This window comes from Castor canadensis, chromosome 5 (assembly GCF_047511655.1).
Source record: "Castor canadensis chromosome 5, mCasCan1.hap1v2, whole genome shotgun sequence".
Taxonomy (NCBI): domain Eukaryota; kingdom Metazoa; phylum Chordata; class Mammalia; order Rodentia; family Castoridae; genus Castor; species Castor canadensis.
In genome coordinates, this window is record NC_133390.1 from 138,054,093 (window position 1) to 138,074,683 (window position 20,591).

At 42.4% G+C, this 20,591-nt stretch overlaps 1 protein-coding gene across 3 annotated transcripts in view; it reads right to left on the bottom strand.

Moving 5' to 3' along the window:
• The window catches only part of Slc24a3 (solute carrier family 24 member 3), a 499,789-nt gene that overhangs the window by 417,110 nt on the left and 62,088 nt on the right, over positions 1 to 20,591 (bottom strand). For 2 of the 3 annotated variants that reach the window (XM_074074249.1, XM_020170610.2), the window contains exon 2: positions 11,924 to 12,052. In XM_074074249.1, coding sequence (XP_073930350.1) covers positions 11,924 to 12,041 — 118 coding nt within the window. In that variant the 5' untranslated portion in view covers positions 12,042 to 12,052. Of the gene's footprint in view, positions 1 to 2,920; positions 3,096 to 11,923; positions 12,053 to 20,591 lie in introns of those variants that run through there. The other variant, XM_074074251.1, reaches the window with a different exon arrangement.

The window sequence follows — 20,591 nt, forward strand, 5'->3', positions numbered from 1 at the left end:
CAATGTACAATATAAGCCTAATTGGAATTGTCACTATGAATCCTCCTCTGTACAACGAATATATCCTAATAAAAATTTTATAATAAAGAAACCTCACTCATGGTACACTTAAGACTTATTTGTGTACTTTATTGAGTAGAATACAAATGTAGCCCAAAAAGAAGGGTAAATAATGAACTTTAATTAATGATATCCACTCTAAAGTATTCATGAGAGGAATGTATTTTCGGTTTTTGTTGTTTGGTTGGTTTGGTTTGTTTTTGCTTTTGAGAGGGTCTCACTATGTAAGTCAGGCTGGCCTTGAATTCATTAGGTAGCCCAACCTGGCCCCAACTCAAGATGTTCCTGCTTCAGGTTCCCAAGTGCTAGGATTTCAGATGTGTACCACCATGCCTGGCAAAGGAATATATTAGTTTATGCAAATTATTTTGAAATCCACTAAAATAGGATGCATTGACGAATGAATACAGGGTTGGATATATGGATAAATATGTGATAAAGTTACTATAAGTAAAATGCAAATTATAGAGCCTAGGTGCTTGGTCTAGAGGTGTTCACCATAAAATTCTTTCTATTTTCCTATATGTTTGCAAATGTTCATAATTAGATGTTGCAGTGTAAAGAAAAGGACCTAACAGCAAGATTCTTGAGGCTGAATGGGAAGAAAGAGAAAGCAAATTTTCAAACATACTGCACATGAAATTGTGGCATTTTAAGACAATAATTCTGGATTTATAAGGGTAACTACTGAGAAATTCTATCCCTCAGGGAACTACTAAGCAGAGTCACCAGTCACCAAGTTATTTGGTCTGAGCACCATAAAGGAAACACCCTTTCCTGAACCATGAACACAAAGTAAAACTGCCAAAGGACCAACGTCTTGCCTGAAACAAGTCACTGGATAAAAACATCCCACAGAGGGGGAGGTTCAGCTGTGTTACCACTTTAAATTCAGTGTTAAATAATTTGATTTAATAAGTTGACCGAGGATTTGTGGTTAAAATGGAGCAGACAGTGGAGAAATATGGAAGGACAGTAGCTTCTAGCTCCATGCAACATGGATCACCTCTTTTTGGATGATTAGACTGAAGTCACAGCCCAAGGGTAGACTCACACCTCAGTATTCATGATGAAAGTGTTCTACAGTATGAATGAATTCCTATTCCCCAATAAAAGATGAACAGGTGGCTTATTTTGATAGTGGCACACTGTTCTTATGTGACCAGTATATAAGTTTGACAATTTTGACTATTTCTACTTTATGTCTGGATTTTTATAACATTAGTACCTGTCAGATTCATTTTATTGCTATCCAACAGTAGGAAGTACCCATGCCTTAAAAGTCAGAGAGAAAAATCCACAGTAAGAATAATAATCATAATCCCCTCAGCATTACTCTTTGAGACCCTGTTTATGAGACCCCTTAGGATCTGCACAAAGTGTGTGTTCAGGAAATGGGCATCCATTCAAGGCTGAGGATTTTTAAAACAGTTCACATGGAGTCCACCAACTGTGTGTCATACATCGTCCCTGCTACATAGAAGAAGAAGTCAAGGCCCTGGCAGGCTAAATAGCTGGTCTAGTGTTGCACAGCCTGTGAGTGGATGTCAAAGTCAGAATTCCTCTCCAGATCTGTGCGACCCTGGCTTACATCCCTAACTCTACCTACAACTTATAAAATGTGTGCACCCCTGTTCTCACTCCAGAGTGGTCTGTCCCAATGGGCTATAATCTGTTGTCTTTCCTTTCTTGATCGGGTATTTCTGTGGTACTGGGTGGGCCTTGAGGTTTCACTGCAGGCCTAAGAGTGGAGTCCAGGCTGAGCTCATGAGCCTTGACAGGGATGAATAAGCCATCGGGCTGGGTTCAAAACCATTTTGTTCTGAGTCTGTTTCTAAAAAGGGCTACTAATCTTTAATTTAGGGACTCTATTGTTCTATTATAGAAATTTTAGCCAAATGAATGAGATTTAATCAAGAACTTCAGAAGTGCCTATATGATAACACTGAGATGTTCTTATTTAAATGTGCTCTCTGAAGTCAAACATGAACCCTGTTGTGGGCCTAGCTAGGGCCTGCTCCAGGTTATCCAAACTATAGGGGTAGCCATCATCCCACTGCCACAGGTAGTCCATGAGGGTACCTCCATTCAAGTTCACTGATAGGTAGCACACCCTCCTTGGAGCCTTCAGCCAAGCTGTCCCTCCTGTTCTATGGAGACTGTATACTAAGCCTCACTGGGCCTCATCCTCCCCTGTAGCCCCAGAGTTCACCATGGCCTTAGAGTGTCATGATCCAGGTCAAAGTGTGGTCAGAGTCTGGCACCCCAAATCCCTGCCAGGTCTCCCAGACACTTGAGCTCTGCACCTCAGACAGCCCTAGCTACTGAGCACATGGCAGAGGGGAGATAAGCACTGAGCACTGAGGCAATCACGTGCCACAGACAAGATAATATCTACAGACATGAAAAGGCAGGGACAGTCCCTCCCAATTTTAATATATGAAGATTTTAAAATACAGCTAGGATGAAACTCCATCCTGATGTTTCTGAGGAAACTTAAAAACAAAGCCCACTTCTCCACTAAGATGGATCATAAAAATGAATTAATATGGCTTACAAGGAAACACGAATGGTGAGGAGGCTACAGAAAGATCGATTTGGTGTCTTGAATTTGGTGGATGGTCTCCTTTTGTTTGTGTGTTTGCTTGTTGTGGATTAGAAAAGGGTTCTAATTGGTATATTGACTGGCTCGTCTGCCCTCAGCCAGCAGGACAAAGATGGACAGTGTATAGAGGTGGTCTCAGGTTATGCTTCTCTACCTGGCTCTCACTGCATTACTCAGTGTCTTAGTCTATTTGGGTTGCTATTACAGAATACCATAGATTGGGTGGTCTCCAAATAACATGAATTTATTACTCACAGTTCTGGAAGTTAGAAGTCCAAGATTAAGCACTGGCAGATTCTGTGGCTGGTGAGTGTCCTCTTCTGATTCACAGATGGTGCCTTCTCTCTTTGCCCTCACATGGTGGAAGAGGAAAGGGAGCTCTCACTCTTCTTTCACAAAGGCACTGATCTCATTCTTGAGGGCTTCAATCTCATGACCTAGTTACCTCCCAAGGCCCCACTTCCTGGTATCTTCTCCTTGGGCTGGTGGAAATTGCAACATATGAATTTTGTATGAACACAAACATTCAGACCGCAGAAGCCAGGAAGCTTGAAAACCTGAGACCTGGTTCCCAGCCCTGTTTTCGTAGCTTGGGGAGGAGCCTAGATTTAGAATCTCCCCCAAGTGACTCCCATGAACTAAGCCAAGGGGCCTCACTCTCAAGGGTACCTAACAAGTCCCTGGAGAAGCTGGGGAAACCCAGATGTCTGGGCCTTCTTCCCAAAGGCTCTGATCTAGCAGGTCTCAAATTTGGCCCAGGAATGAACACTACTGTCAAACCCCAGGAGCTACTGCTGCTTCTGATTCTGAGGCATCTGAGAGCACTTAGATGTTACCCTCCTGGCAACCCAGATTTTCAGATTTGACATAAGACTTACTATACACACTACCAAGGTGAGGAGAGACAGCCTAGCCATGCAGCTGGAGGTGAAAGAGTACCCTGGCCCTCGGACCCTGGAGACAGCCCTTCACACCTCCAGACCTCAGCCCTGGCTTCATGTGCAAAATGAGCTGGTCATTGGAATGAGATAATTTCTGAGTGAGAGATTCAGAAGAGCACCCTAGTTCCCCTGGACACATTGCTGCTCTGGAAATGACTGAAGAGAGCCAGGTAAGAGTGAACCCCAGAGGGCTGAAAACATGGGCTAGCATTTGCTCTTTAGCTGGAAGGAGATGCAACTCTCACTAAAATTTTAAACACACCCTCAATATATGGACAGTGAAATGCTGAAGGATTTCTCTTTTTTTGTGTTGTGTTTTTTGTTTCTTTGTTTTTTGAGACAGAGTCTCACTATGTAGCCCAGGCTACCCTCAAATTTGAGATCCTTCTGCTTCAGTCTCCCAAGTTCTGGGATTACAGAAGTATCTACCATACCCAACCATGTCAAAGGATTTCAATTGTGTGTTTGGTGGAGGCAATAAAGGGTGGTTACTTGAATCAAAGAATTTTCCCCAAAGGGAAAACATTAAACCATTAAACATTCCTGGGCACGATGGCTTATATCTATAATCCTAGCTACTTAGGAGAGAGAGATTGGGAGGATCCCAGTTTGAGGCCAGCCCATGGCAAAAAGTTAACAATACCCCATCTCAATAAATAAGCTGGGCATGGTGGCTCAGGCCTGTAATCCCAGCTATTCAGGAGGCATTAGGTGAGAGGACTGTAGCCCAAGGCCAGCCCCAGACAAAAATGCAAGAGCCCATCCAAAAAATAAAGCAAAAAAGGACTGAGGGCATGGCTCAAGTGGTAGAGCATCTGCAGAGCAAGTGTGAGACCCTGAGTTCAAACCCCAGTACCACCACCCAAAAAAAAAAAAAGAAAGAAAATAAAATATTGAACATGGCACAGATACTATCTGGGGAAAAGATCTGGGATAGCAGAGAGGAGCTTAGGTATACCATTCCTGCTTCAGTTTTCCTTTGAGGTCACATAGGACACTGGTCCCAGGGCCTAGAACAGGACAGACACTTAGACCTCTAAGTGTCTCTGTGAAGGACCAGACTTTTCAGGCCCTGTAGTCTGTGTTGCAAGTACTCAATTCTGTCTTCATAGAAAAAGCAGCCACAGACAACACACAAATGGATGTGAATGGCTGTGTTCCAATAAAACTTTATTTACAAAAAGACTCAGCAGGCCTAATTTAGCCAAGAGCTTTTGTTTGTTGAGTCCTGGCTTTAAAGAAAAAGACTTGGAAGTCACTAGATGTAGTAACTCCTACACTTCTCACATCTGTGACTCTGGATTTTCAATTTCTTAACTTATCTATCAACTGGTCATTATAAGACAATCATTCTTGAGCCTGATGTATTTGTTCCAAGGGCCAAACTGCTCCAGTGAGCTAATGAACATGAAATGCTTTGGAAGTCTAAAGTGCTTTGCAAATAGGCCCACAAAGGTCCTGCATCCAAGACCAGAGTTTCATCAACCTGTGTATCACGAAAATTCCAAGCACCACTCATCAGATTAGGTTAGCTGGGTAGCTTAAAAAACAGAGATTTGTTTGTTTTTTTTAAATGCCTCAATAAAAAAAAAGTCCTAAAAGAACTTCAAAGATAGAAGAAATGAATGGTGCCTGGCCCTTTCCTGCTGAACCTGAACTTAAAATCAATATTAGTGCAAAAATGAAAATACTCTGCTCTCTATTTCATCCGGTTTTTCTACATAGTGGCCTCTTATGCCAGAAAACGTTACTAGTCAGAAGCTTCTAGTTGACATCTCTGTCTGTCTTCTTCACACAGCTCAACCATAAGAATGTTGCATTTTTGCTGAAGTAATCTAAATGACTAAGTTATCCTTAAACCAGTCTTAATAACCCCCCATGTTCTAATGTGTTATACGGTAAACAGCCCCCATTATTGCATTTCTTACAACAGAAATAAAGGAGCTGCAATGTATCAAGCACAAGCTATAGTTGAGGGGACAGCTACTCTAAAAAAGTTTACTTTACTTTACTTAATGATTACTGCAGCTCCCATGAAGAAATCATCTTCGTCTGTACTTTACAGAAGGTGGAAATGAGATGCAACGAATTTAGGAAATTCACCTGATCTCCCAAAGGTTAAAAGTGATGGAATTGGGACTAGAGCTTTACTCCAGAACACAAACCCCTCCCACACAATCGCCAAGACTTTATCTACGCAAAAACACTCACTATTTTCCCTAAGGTTCTTGAACATCCGAGGAAACGATGCAGTTTGCAAATGGGCACAACTGGGATAACTTCTTCCTCACTGGTGACCTTCCCAAGGTGAAAAAGACAATCAAATTGTCTCCACCAATCTTCACCTTGACCAGGTGAACATTGTGATGACCGAGACAAGAGTTAAGCAAGTCTTGGAACACAAAAGTTAGGGTTATGATTTTTCTACAAGAGGAATATAGTGCCTTTGTAATAAATAAGCATAAAGAAAAGTTGGGAGGTTTTTTTAAGTTGGGGAAAGATAATGTAGCAGAGACTAGCTAGCTATTCACCAAAGCTGATTTCTCTGCCTTCTATATTCTGCTAATATATATGTCCCATCCTTCTTTGCAGTTAGAAGTCGTCATGTGACTGAGTTCTGACCAATGGAATTTGAGCAGAAGTGAGCACTGAGCCCAAACCTGCTATGCACAATCTTCCATGTTCTTTACCATCAATGCCAAGAACCACAGTGCCTTCCAGGCCAAGTTTGAGGATAGGAAAGCCATCAGGTGAACCGATCTGGAGTCCACAAACCACACTTCTTGCAGCAGAGCCAACCACCCACCAGAGCTGTACATGACAGAGAAAAAAAATGCTCTTATATAAAACCCACAAATCTGTTACAGTAGCTCTATAACCTCATCTAGCTAATTCAATAAAAAGTTTGATACAAATTAAAAAGCGGATCACATTAGTTTCTAATTTGTTCCACTTAAGAATGTCAACAGCTATTATCTGAATCATTAAGAAAGTTACAACTATAAATGGGAGTTAGTGAAAGTTCTGTGGCCTAGTGAAATAATGTATGGATGTTAAGATTTTAAACTTTTCTTTCTGGATCCAAACCTAGCAACAACCACACAAAGGTGATTTCAATTTGTCATTTCTAATATTTTGTATATGTTTGGCAAAAAATATTAAAATTAATTCTGCCTGTTGGTTTTTACTTTTGCAATGTAGCTACTAGAAAATCTGTAATTATACTTGTAGTGTACATTAGGTTTCTATCAACAGTGCTATTCTAGATGGTATCAATGTCAGATTTTCTATTCCATTATTTATATGTTCTCTAGCCTGTGGGAGTTGGATGGCCTTATTTTGCTTCTGACAAGTCCTGTGACCTTTGGCAAGTTGTCAATCCTCTATAGATCTCGATTTTTCAAGTAAAATATGAAAAAGTTGGACTGGTCATGCTTTATAGATTGGTTATGTCCAGCCCTGTGTTAAACCAGTCACCCCCAATGTTATGGTTCAAACTCCCAAACAGTGGGATCCCAAAGTTACATTGTTCATGGCCAACACCTTGAACAGATTCTCCCTGTTTGTCCATCCATGTCTGGGATCTTGATAGTGGACCACACATACTCCTTAAATCTCCCCTTACATAACTTTTCTTATAGAGACCCCTTGCTTCCCTCCTCTATTGCAATCCTCACTTAACTCGGGTTATGTGGTTTCAGCCACTCCCATAACCACCTGATCTGGTAACGACTTGGCAGGTTCCCTTAGGACCAGTGCCCTGCAACTCTCGCCTTTGTCTTACAACCCAGACCCAGGTATCTTTACCAACTTCACAGGCCTTAAATCAAAACTAAACCAGGCAGTCAGGTGACCCTCTATCCAGAGTCTCAAAGTGACCTCAGAGTGAAGCCCACACTAAGGTCACCACTTTAAATAAAGTTTAAAAAAATCACTTTCCAAAGTTTATTTGAAACAGGCACTCTAAGGAGAAGCTCATTTCCTTAAAATATCAAAGAACTGAAAATGAAAAGATGATAGATTTTTCTGACGACATACTGTGAAGTGTATAAATAAAATTCTGCAGAGTGTATGCAGAAATCTTACAAATAATTCATTTCTGTTGCAGTTGTCCACCACCCTCGATATTACATTTAGCTAACTTAATTTTCCGTGGATCAAATTCATTCAAAGTTAAATTTCTCTTAATAGGTCATCTGAGTAAACAGTTTCAAGTGTTACTTGCCAAAAAAACAATATGTTTCCAGGCTTCAGATGAAATCGGCAGTGTCAGGCTAAGAAAACAACCTTAAAAATTCACAGAGAGCTGGAACAATTGCAGAAAAAATTGGATCCTGGAGGTCAGTCTTTTTCACTCAGTTTTGGAGGTTAAAAAAAAGACAAATTTCCACTAAAACCAGGCCTTTGAGGGGAGAGGGAAAATGCCATTTTTGACAAAATCCCAAATATCTCAAAGCAATGTATTCTTAAAATACTGTTATCATATGAAGAGTGTGCCATCCCAATGTTGTCACATGTCACAGATATCACTACCATTTTATAACAGGCCCCTGAACCATGGGCTTTACCCAGCCCACAAACTGTGTGCCCTGAGCTGTTGACTTTCAGGGAGAGGGAAAAGGGACAGGGCAGGGGGAGAGGAGAAGGGACTAGAAGAAGGGTTGAGGTATGGCAGTTATTAAGGGAAGTGGAAGGGTCTCTTGGGGTTTTTGTCAATCTCTTCTCTGGAAATTTCTCAGGCTTATTGGAATTGTACAATACAATGGATAAAGTAGCTGAAGGTTTGTTTCATAGTTGCAAAAATGGATATCTGAGAAGCAAACAAACCCCATGCCCACAACAGGAAATACAACCACAACAGAAGTAATTCCAGCTCTAATTTCTGAACCTTCAGCCTTCCTCTACTGGCACCTAAAGCCAGAGGTTCTGAGAACATAGCCTGAGAAGACAGTGACATCACAAGTGGTAACTGGATGTACTGCAAGACAGATGTTACATTGACTCCCACCTTTGATCTTGACCCTTACTCACACAGGTATATCTCATACTGGCACCCCGAATTCCCAAGTTCCTGTTAAACAACCACCTCTCTAAGCACTGACGGGACCCTGATCCATCATCTCTCTCAAGTACATGATTCTGCTGACGTACAGATAGGAAAGGGAAGAGGTCAGAATCAACAGGGCTCCCTTCCTAGCCCCTATGTTAAACCTTTTAAGAGCAGACACCACTGTATTCAATCAGTACAAATGCTATTCATTGCATTCTTAAGGGAAACTGTTGGTTTGTTCCAGCTCAGTCTTCCCACTCAACAATATGTCAAAAGTAGAGATGAACACAGTATTCCCCCCAATCCACAGTTTCACTTTCTTCAGTTTCAATAACCTATAGTCACTCATGGTCCAAAAATATTACATGGAAAATTTCAGATATGAGCAATTCATAAGTCTTACATAACTTTTATCACAGTATACTGTTATAACTGTTCTACTTTATTATTAGTTATTATTGCTACTCTCTTACTGAGTTTAATTTAAAAATTACACTTTATCATAGGTGTGTATGTACAAGAAGAAAACAGTATATATAGGGTTTAGTACTCTCCGTGGTTTTAGATATCCATCAGGAGTCTTGGAACATATCCCCCATGGCCAGGGGACAGTTGTACTATGAAAATGGTAACAGTAAATCAGGACCTTCTCAATTTTTTTCATAATGTATCTTCTCAGTCAAGAATGAGAAGCAGACTGCATCCTGGGAAGAGCACTGAGGTAGCAGGCAGTGGGGGTCATGTGTCTATGGCATGTTTCACTCACATCTCTGCTAGATACAGATGCTGAGCAGAAACACTGATGCTCATTGTCATGCACGAGATGTTCAAAGCTTGTCTGTGAGAAGATGGTACTTGAGTCTCACTGTCCAGCTGACTGACAGCTCAAACCTGGGTCACATGAGGTTGTGGACTACTCACAGAACATACTTAAGGAGAGTGGCTGGAGAATGTGGTTCTCGGAATCTTGCACCTGACCCACCTGTGCTGGAGAGATGGGTACCCCCTAGCAGATTGTAGGAAAGTCCTGAGTAAACTCCTACTTCAGAGCTATTAAACGTGGGGCACTAAGCTTTATTTTACTTTATTACTTCATTACCAATTCTCAAAGCAGTTGTGAGAAGGAAAAATAATTATAATTTCACAGAGAAACAGGTTTAAAAAAAACTTCCTTATCTTGCCCAAAGCCATAGCTTTTAAGCTGCGATTCAAACCCAGGTGAGCATGACTCCATGTCCCAAGTTAAAGATGGGACTCTTGGATATACATCTGCTCTGCATTCTTGAGATGCATGTGAAATGGACACACAGGAGATGTGTCCACAGACAACCAGAAGTTTTAGACCAGCCTATCTAGAATGATTCAGAACATTTCTAGTCACTCTCAACATTTCTGATGGAAATGTTCTAGAACCTGTGCTGCCAGTTATGGTAGCCACTAGTCACATGTAGATACTGGATACCTGACATATGGCTAGTGCAGACGAGCACCTGTATTTTCATTTTATTTAACTTGCATTCACTCAAATTAAAATAATCACTGAATATCCATATTAGAGGCACAGTTACAGACATTTCATACCAACAGAACTTAGGAAAGAAAACAGTACCCACAGTTTAGATGATTGAAGTTTCATGAATACTACATGCTCTGACATGCTAAGGCATATCAGTTTCAGGCATGCTCATCTTCCTACAGAATTTGGCTCAGAGTAAAGGGTCCCAGAAATGAAGCCCAGTGCCTTTGGTCTACAGATGAGGAAATCAAGAATGTCCATCATGGTTCCACATTCTTTTTGGACCTGCTGTATGCAACATGACCAAATTCTCCTTTATTGCCTCCCATTTCTCTCCTGAAGGCTTTCTTCTCCTCCTTTTCCCTGTTCCCTCTCTGCCAACCCCAACAGGTGTAAGGTTCGTGCTCTTTTTATCAACCTGGACATTTTCTATGCTATCTATGAGTTTTGTCATTTCCTCACTTGGAATAGCTTTCAATGCACTTGAAGTTACCACATCTGTCACTCTGAGAAAGGCATTTCCTAACATAGTGAGCAATACCACTCACAGAGATACTGCCCACCTTTCCTTAAAGGCATAACCCCAACAACAGGGCACAGAAGCTCTTCATCCCCACTGGCCCTGCATATGGCCAAACCCAACACTGGAAACTAGTTACAATATCCTATCTGACTTCATTCTTTCCCCCCAAACAGTATACAACTTTGTGAAACATCTTCTATTCTCAAAGGTCTATGACCTTCAGCGATATAGTGATGATTGTCTGTAAGCATCCATGCTGACACTAAAAAATGAGGCAGGGCTTTGGATGTGGGATAGATATGTTATTGAGTTTCTAGGCCCATGTAAGGGTATGCATGAAGTCCAAGTGCACACCAGGGAAGAAAGGAAGGCCCTGAAGAGTTCTGGATCCAAGTCAGGATGACAAAATATGGCCACAAACCTAATCCATCCCACAGCTGGTTTTATATAGCCTGTAAGCTAAGAATAGTTTAAAATTTTTAAAGCATTGTTAAAAAAAGATTTTTAAAGACAATGTTATAGATACTATCTATGACCTGCAAAACCTAAAATATTTACTGTCTGGACCTTTCCAGAACAAGTTCACTGACCCATGGCACAAATGATCAGGGACTTCATCATCCAGAATGGTACTTGTCATGGCCCTGAGGACTAGTGATCTGAGCTCCAGTAACTCCTAGGTCCCTTCAATCCCCTTTGAATTTATTTTTTTGAAGTTCAGTAATATTAGAAGTAAAATGTTCTATAAACCTTTCTAAAGATAGGTACAATATATATCACACGCAACGACAAGTAAATGCACATTGACTTCATCTAAGAAGAGCAACATTATAGGTGAGGATCTGGCTGAATCTCTAAATCTTTACTATAAAAACCAACCAGAGAGGACCCCAGGGATCAAAGCAAAGAACAGAACATCCTCATCCATCCTATTGCTGACACAGTTTCTCACTTGTTAGCACCATCTCCACATTTGGTATCAGTATGAAATCAGGATGCCATTGACTTTGACTTACCTTTTTCATCAACTCCACTAGAAAAAGAAGAGAAATAAATTCTTTAAAATCTCCAGAGCTCTTACCTTGGAGTTTCTGAGATACCTGTTCTAAATATCCTTAAAAATATTTCTAGATTAGACTTCAAAGAAAAAAGCATGGCATCTAGCCCTTCCTCTGTTATAGCCAAAGATGATGGCAGCCACTGCCCGACACACGGCCATCACTGTTACCTGGTTCAGTACAGTTCTTGCTGCTCCGGAGTCCTGCATCTTCGGAAGTCAGAGTGTCATTCACCTGCATTAGCTTCCTCCCCACCATCCACTTTCTGTCTTCCCCAATGAGGTCCATAAGGTCAAGCTCTGGGGAGAAAAAGACAATAACCTTCCATCACTAACAGATGAGTTTCAGCCTTTACCATGCTGGGTGCTCAGCTTAGACCCTCAAGTCATATTGCCTTTACCTGCCTAAGGAATTCCTCTGGCTGCTGAATCCCAATGGGCCTAACACAGGCAGTCCTCAGCCAATATAGGTAGGAACTGATGTATAAATATCTCACCGCTGGAGTGAGATGACTTTGAGGTATGTATTCTAAACTGGATTGCAGAGTTTTCCACAGTGGGATTAAGCTCCTGTTGTCTACAGTATAACTCTCCTGGTAAAGCATATTTGATTAGTAGGTGTCTCTTCTCTGTATCAATCCCCTGCATCTAATGGCATGCCAAGAAATATTTAACAATCAATATCCTGGGGAAGAAATAGCCCACATTTGTAGCCATTGGCCAATTTCCATGGTATCATTATTTCCACTAGGGTCAACTTCAAGTAACCCACAGGACATCATTGAGAATAGAACTTGGCAAGAGATGAGCACAGTTAACTCCACTAAATCAATTTGAGTTGGTTTCAGCCTAAACTCTGGAATCCAGAATACACAACAGAATACACAAACTCAAAATGTTGAGTTTGAAGTATCTACAGAGCATTGAAAGAGAAGCCTGTTGATAAAGATACCTTGGACGAGGGAGTTAACATACAGAGAACACCAGAAAGTACTAAGAAAACTGGGAAGGACATGAAGCATATGTCTGGGTATGGTTTCTAGATGTGTCATGGATGGATGGAGACCCTACCCATATAAATGTCTAGATGGGGATGACTAAAAAGGAGTGGAAGTAGATATTTGGGGACTCCAACATTCCTCCAGCGAGTATGTTGAGTAAAAGAATCCAGCAAATGATCATGGGAGGAAGGAAAATAGCAAGGGACCATGGTGCCATGGAAGATGCACAGAAAGAGAACTCAAAGAAACAGTAATCAATAATCTTGACCACCATGTCAAATTCAACAGTACAAAGGCAGAGATATGACATTTGGAGCTTGACATCAGAGGTCATTAGGAGCTGGAGGCAGGCAGCTTTCTAGCAACTTCACACTAAAGAAGAAGTGATGTGAGGCCATGGCTGCCTCTTGAATGTCTAGTATAGCTGTGGGCAGAAAATGGATCTAAGTATAAGACTATAGCCTAATTCCTAGCCCAGTGTCCTTCATACACAGCCAAAGAACACACCCAGACTTAAAGACAAGGTATTCTGAAACAGTCAATAAGGAGGTGAAAGTCATCATACCCTCTTCTCTATTTCTATAGTGATTCACAGTTTCCCAAGATTTCACCTGCATTATTGAATTTTATCTTTATAATACTACCCAGGAAAGAAAGAAAGAGCATGAACATTGTCTCTCCAATACCTAATCACTACTGGCTCAGAGTAGGACTCAATACAAGTTGAAATCACTATTCTCACTTTATAGATAGGCAAAGTGAGACTCCTGGAAGTTTTTGGAAATAATGATGCTTGTGGGCACCTCACTAAGGCCAAACAGCTCTCTTCATCGGCTACACTCTTCATTGGCTACTGATTGAAGGCTATTCCCAAAGGATATTTATTCTTCAGCTTTTCCCACCTACCACTTGGGCATTCATAGTTAGCTCCTGTGTCCAGCAAAGACCTTGGACAATGAGATGTTGTACCACACCAGTAAGCACTGGGGAAGTCAGAGCAATGAATATGGACAGAGTAGCATGGCACTTGCCAATCCACATGATATCTAAAGACAGTCATGCTGTGGCTTGCAGACTAGCCATCCTACTGTCCTCATAATCTGGGTCAGAGAAAAGCACTCTGTGAAACTGCAATCATAAGATTCAGGAAGACCCCAAAGATTTGCAAAGAAGTAAGAGTATGCCTTCCAATGACTTCCAAAGCTCTTTTTTATGCCAAGTTTCCATGGTTCTGTAAATTCTAAAAGAAAAGCTGATACCAATTAAGAGATGCAAAAGTAAAGCCAGCTATTGTAGCAGAAAATTAGAGGATTTTTTAACATAATGATTCAGTATCTTCAGGAATTAGAGACTATTAAGGCAGCACCTCTGGATTCCAAAACCTACAAACTTTTATCTCAACAAAAATAGACTTGACTCCTGACCACCAATATAATAATGCAGAGACCAGAGTCTGAGAAAATAAGAATAATGAAAACATTTTATTACATTCATTTCCTTCCTAGTGAGAACCAAGTTTGACAGTACCATACCCCAGTTCATTTGTCCTCACAAAACTCCCAGTGAGATAAGAACAGAGAGTTGGTTCTGAGGTCAAATTACCTTTGGAGTAAGTTAGAGTAGAAGTGATTTCCTAAGATCTGAACCATTCCATGGTCACAGAAATGATCTTTAATAGTTTTCATGGCTTCTCTATTGAGTGTTCTATTACATGTGAAGAACTTTCCATTCCTCATTATGTTGCATCTTTATAACAGTCCTACATGGAAATATTAGCTCCATTTTGCAAATAATTTAGGTGAAGCACCAGAGATTAAACAATAAGCCCAAAGTCACACAGTGAGCAAGTGGAATTGGAAACAAATTGGAACCCAAGTCTACTGACTTGAAAGGCCAGATTCTTGGTAAATCCTTAGATAGGATGAAATTCACCATAGTTGCATTATCCAGTAAGATAGATAACACAGACTGAACCTTATAATAGGGTAGGGTGAAGACTTTCTCACTGGACCTATGTCCCCAGAAACTATTAGGAATAGCAGTGAGATATGAGCATCACCCCTTGAAAGCATCACAAACAAAAGAGTAAGATAGTTCTGAAACCCCACTCTATGCATGGTATTCTTCTCAGTGTGGTTTCCTGGAGATTAAGCTGGTTCTACTAGCCACAGAGTACAGAGTACTATTCTGGCACATAGGGAGGAGGAGCAGAGGGTGACCAGTGGGAAAGCCTTGGTGGGTCAGAGGGTGAAGTGGATAGAGAGGTACCCACACTTGCTGTTTTCACTGCTCTCTCCTTGCTCACCTCCCCAGCTTCCTTGGACTGATCTGCTACAGCAAAGAGGCTGCTCCACAAGCTACACTTGAGCAATGTCAACAAAAACACTTGGCCCCCATCCATTGCATTCTTGGCTCCTCATCTGCCAGGCCCTGGAAGTAGCATGTTGGCCTAATTTGTCAGGGGAAGGGGTGGGAGCTGAGGGGCAAAGAAGGAAGGCAGAAGTCTCCCATGTCACATGTCACCAGCAGAGGCAGCCTGTATGACTGTGGGCTCAGAGAAGCAGGATCAGGAGGGGTCTGTGGAGATGGTGTGGGCTGCTGCTGACAGGAGAGGAACCCCCATTCTCAATCTGAGACTCAAAGTGCATGCACTGAGGAAGGAAAGAAAGTAGAGGCTGGGTGCCAAGTTTCCATTACAGAGCTGTGTGTTCACCCTCTTGCGCTCTAGCTCACTTGCTTAGTGTCTCTCCCTCTCTCTCCCTCTCTCTCTCTCTCCCTCCCTCTCTCTCTCTCTCTCTCTCTCTCTCTCTCTCTCTCTCTCTCTCTCTCTCTCTCCTTCCCCCTCTCTCTGTCTCTCCAGCCACCCCTCCACACACACAAACACACCACACATAGTTGCTCTCTCACTTGCTCCCCTCCCCTCCTTCCCATGCTGGAGCATAGAAAGCCCAAGGATTTCTGACACCAACAATGGACCTTCATGGATGTCCCCTGATGTTCAGCTCCAGCTCACAGCCTTCACCAGAAGACTAACACATAGTCTCCTGGGTTCAACCTTGTCCCACAGGTCTCCCAAACCTTTCCAAACACAGGTCCCAGATCCAGCACAGTGGTAGGACTGTCTGCTCTCTGGTGTGGGGATTAACTCCTTCAGACACCTGGGCAGGTGTGGGTGTCAGCGGCAGCAACAGCATCTTAATGCCCCTCAGCTATGTGCCAGTATACTGTCTGTGTGGTCTCACTACATCCTCTTATAGGGAATATTGCCCCTTTCTCAGCTTCTGCTGCTGGGGTTAAGCAGTCAAGATGGAACCCAGGTCCCGCGCTGACTCCAAAGTCCAGGTGTTTGCTTTCCACCTTGTCTAGGAGCTCCAGGAGCTTGGGAAGGGCCCTTATGGGGTCCACAGGCTCCTTTTGAGAGGGCATATTAACTCTCTTCTCCCGTGAATTGGAATGCTGCCTCGCTTTTTAAAAACTGAGATGGAGAGAACTACTATTCCCAAATATCCAAAGAACCATGGCAACAGCCCCTGATTTACAGATGTAGAAATTGAGCCATGGAATCAAGAAGATCCAGAAAACTCAGTGAAGGACACAAGAAACCAAGCTGATGGCAGCAGTCACTGACTTCGGTTCTCTAGGCTGCCTCAGCGTTCCTCGTCAAGGTTATAAATACCCACCCTGCAGTTTACACAGCTGCCTCAACTCTGCACCCAGGGTCCTCACCCCAAGGTTGGAGGTCGCGTTTGCATAAGTCAGCAGCCAGCTGACAGCCTTCTGCCGACTCCAGGAGCAGCAACAGTCTCCAAATGACCTCCTTCCAGACCCCACCCCTCAAGTCTCTGGAGGGTGCGATCTCACCCTCTGTGGGTAAGAGGGCAGTGGAACACTGGCTTTATACATGTGGATATTCCACATGGATTTTTAAACAAGAGTTTCCCATTGCATTTGTTCATGACCCTTGAAAGAAGCACAATTGTGGAAAAGCTGCACCTCACCAAAGCAAAGCATCCAAACCCACCAGGAGAAGAAGTGGAGACTACATGGACCATGTACTGATTTCCCCCCAACTGCCTCCAGAAAGACAGAGAAGGAGAGATCCAGAAAATCTGTCTGAAAGAAGAGCTCTGAACTACAGAGAAGTCATGGATTCCTCCTACCATTAACATACTGTGTCTGATGGGTGAAGGAACTCAGAAACAATGGGCTGGGTCAAGTTCACCCTCCATGTTTCCATTGAGACAACTGGAAATCACAGACAGCAACTGTTAGGCTTGATTTAAACTTCTTCCCAGTATTTCCACTCCAAAGAGAAAACCTGCGTTGAGGCTGAAATCAACGGAAAGTCTTGGTTCCTCCAATAGGGCCTTCCATTTACTTGAGGGGTGAGGAGGGGAGCAGGAAACCAACCCCAGCCACCTGCCCAGTTGAAGCAGAAACTTTACTTTACTTGCCATGGCAGCATCAGAACGTCTTGGGGTCAGACAAGAGTTGGAGTCTGCATCTAAGGAAGCCCACAGGAGATCCCTGGGCAGTCTTAGGCTGAGGTGCTGCTTCATGGCCCTCAGGGGTGGCCCTCCCAGCATCACAGAAAAAGCCCTTGGGGGCTGTAGGTAATTCAAGGACCTGGCATCACTGCTGGGCTAAAGACAAAGGTTCTGGATGGAAGCAGGGAAAGCAAGGGTATTGCAAGCTACAGTGTCACAGGGCTTCCCTGTGAGATGGGTAGTGTCCAGTCATGTCCTGAGTCCATGGAGATTGGCCAGCGCACATGCAAACTCACTCATGGCAAGGGAAAATGAAGACCTGGATTTCTCACTGCTTCCTACCCAAATCTGCTCACCTTCCTGTCCCGCTGACAGTCCATAATCCCACCCCACATGTCTACACCAACCCTGGAAAAGACTGAGTGTGGGGAGAAGTAGGTTGGTGAGCCCCTGGCAAAGATGGCCTTAGACCACCCAAAGCACTCAGACCAAAGGTCTGAACCAAGAATCTGAATAGACCCCAAATGCAGAATCTGTCCTGGATGTTGGGAAGATCAAGGTGAGGTGATGAATGGGAAATCTCTCTGCTGCTTGCAGAGAGAAGACCTTCCTCCAAGAAGCCTTCCAGAACCTCTAAGACCCGTGTCATCAGAATCTGCCTGTCTTTATTTGATTGCTCTTCCCTCACCCCATCCCCAAATTATAAACACAGGAAACCCAACTTCCAGCTATTTTCTTGGCACCAGTTCTCCAGGCCTGCCAACCATCCCACAACTGGCCTGAAACCCAGCTGGTGCAGCACAGCCATGGCATCTTGGTGTTTAATAACAGTCAACACCTGGTGAAAATAAGGAGTATCCACAAATCTACAACGTAACAGGTGAGCACAGAATGTCCAAGAAAGATTGTGGTCTAACACATCCCTCAGAGTTGTACCCCTTGACTTGGGGTTTAAGTTTAAATGATAAGCCCAGAAATTTTAGTGGCAAACCTGAGCCCAAACCCACAGGTTTTAGGTTCCTGGACCAAACTGTTTTTATATTATAACCTCATGACTCAGCATATGGTCCCTGAACCTGTGTGTAAACATTACCTGGGAGCATGTAAGAAATGTAGAACCCTGAATCAGACCCTGCATTTTCACTAGGTGACTCACACACACACCAAATGTGGAGAAGGGATGGACCCTTCACAGCTCCCAGGACAGTGCTTGGCTTGATCTCTCAGTACCTAGAGTCTAATGTCAGGCAACCTCATCTCAGACTTCTAGCCTCCAGAACTGTGAGAAATAAATTTCTCTTCTTTAAGCCACCCAGTCTATGGTATTCTGTTATAACTGACTAAGACACGTCTCAGACTTTAATGGGCATGCATGTAAAGTGCAGATTCTGAGTAAGTAGATCTGAGATGAGCTCTGGGATTCTGAATTGCTAACAAGTTAGTGGATACCAGAGCTGCTGATCCACAACACTCTGAGTAGTGAGACCATGACTCATCTTCAAATGAATACAACCAGCATGAATGCATGGGAGTGCCCTAAGTAGGCTGCATTTAAGCAAGGAAACTGCAAGTTTCCAGGCAATGCATTCTGCAGTATCTCCAAACACTCACCAAAGATGTCCAATCAAGTGGGTCTGAGTAGAACCAATAGAACCTGTACCTTTGGAAGTGAGATGGCAGGAATAGAAGTGAAAAGGATGGTGCTGTTATCAGTATCAGTACCATGTGGCAGGGGAAAGAAGATGAAACTGTGAGGGACATTCCTTCTTTCCTTCATGTGCTAATAGGCAAACCTAGAGTTAGCTCCCTCCAGATGCAAGAGCATGCTGAGCCTTACCAATTATCATACAGGATTCAGGAGCAAATACCAAAATCAAATTACATGTCCACTGCACCTGATGACAGGAAGTGAAAAGCACTGTGTGTTTCTCAGATGGCAGAAGGCATTATGTGCGCTGATAAATACCATGCTCACTTCCATTATTCTCAACACACGCACACACACTCAAGGGCCAGAGGTCAAGTCATCTCAACCTGTGTTGATGTCTGAGACATTGGCCTTTTAAAAAAACATTTTATTAGCATAGATTAGTTGTACAGGGGCCTCATTTTGACATTTCCATATATGCTTACAATGTACCTTGGTATACTGTCCATCCTTCCTCATCCCCCTCCCCTCCACTTAAATGATTGTGTCAGGTTTTATTGGTCTACTTCACACAAGCATGTAAAGTACATCAACCATATTTACCCTCCTTTAACCTCTCATTCACTCTCCTCTTCCCTGTCCTTCATTATTTAAGTGTATGTTCATTGTTCAAAGGGTTTTCTCCATGGCATTCCACCTGTGAATATATTGCACTTTAGTGAGATTAACCCCCTCCATTATTCTTTCTTACCCTTTCCCCCTTACCCTCTATTATTCAACAGCTTTCAGTGAGTTTCATTATGCCTTCCTACATAGAAGCAGTGTATTTAACATTATTCACACCCTATTATTCCTTTCCTCTCCTCCCTATAGTCCCCGTCAAATAGCAGCATTATTGCAAGCATATTCTCTATATACACATTTGTATTTGTGTATATGTTTATCTTTTGAATCTATCTTCCACCTATGAGAGAAATCATGCAACTTTTGTCTTTCTGAACTTGGCTTACTTTGCTTAACATGATGATCTCCACTTCCACCCATTTACCTGCAAACAACATAATTTCATTCTTATTTAAGGCTGTATAATATTCCATTTTGGTGTATATATATATATATATATATGTGTGTGTGCGTGTGTGTGTGTGTGTGTGTGTCACATTTTCTTAATCCATTAGTTTTAGGGCATCTGGACTGTTTCCATAGCTTGGCTATTTTGAGTAGAACTGCAATAAACATGGGAGTGCAAGTGTCTCGTTACTGTATCCTGACTTATAATGGAACACAGAAGCATAAGCAATAACTTCCTAAATACAACTCCAATAGCCCAGAAATTAAGAGAAAGGATTGAGTATTGGGACTACATCAAACTAAAAAGCTTCTGCACAGCAAAGGAAACAGTCACGAGACTGAAGAGACAACCCACAGAATGGGAGAAAATCTTTGCCAGCTATGCATCTGACAAGGGATTAATAACCAGAATATATAGGGAGCTCAAAAACTGAACTGCCAAAGAATCAATGACCCAGTGAAGAAATGGGCAAATGAACTGAACAGCACCACTAGTTTTATAACAAAAACAGCTTTCAAGGGCTAGTCAGGCTGGAAAGAAGGAGAAATGGGGAGGAAAGAGGGGACAAAGGGAAACAGATTCCCACAACTAATGGAAATATTATGGGATCCTGGGTATGAGATGGAAATCA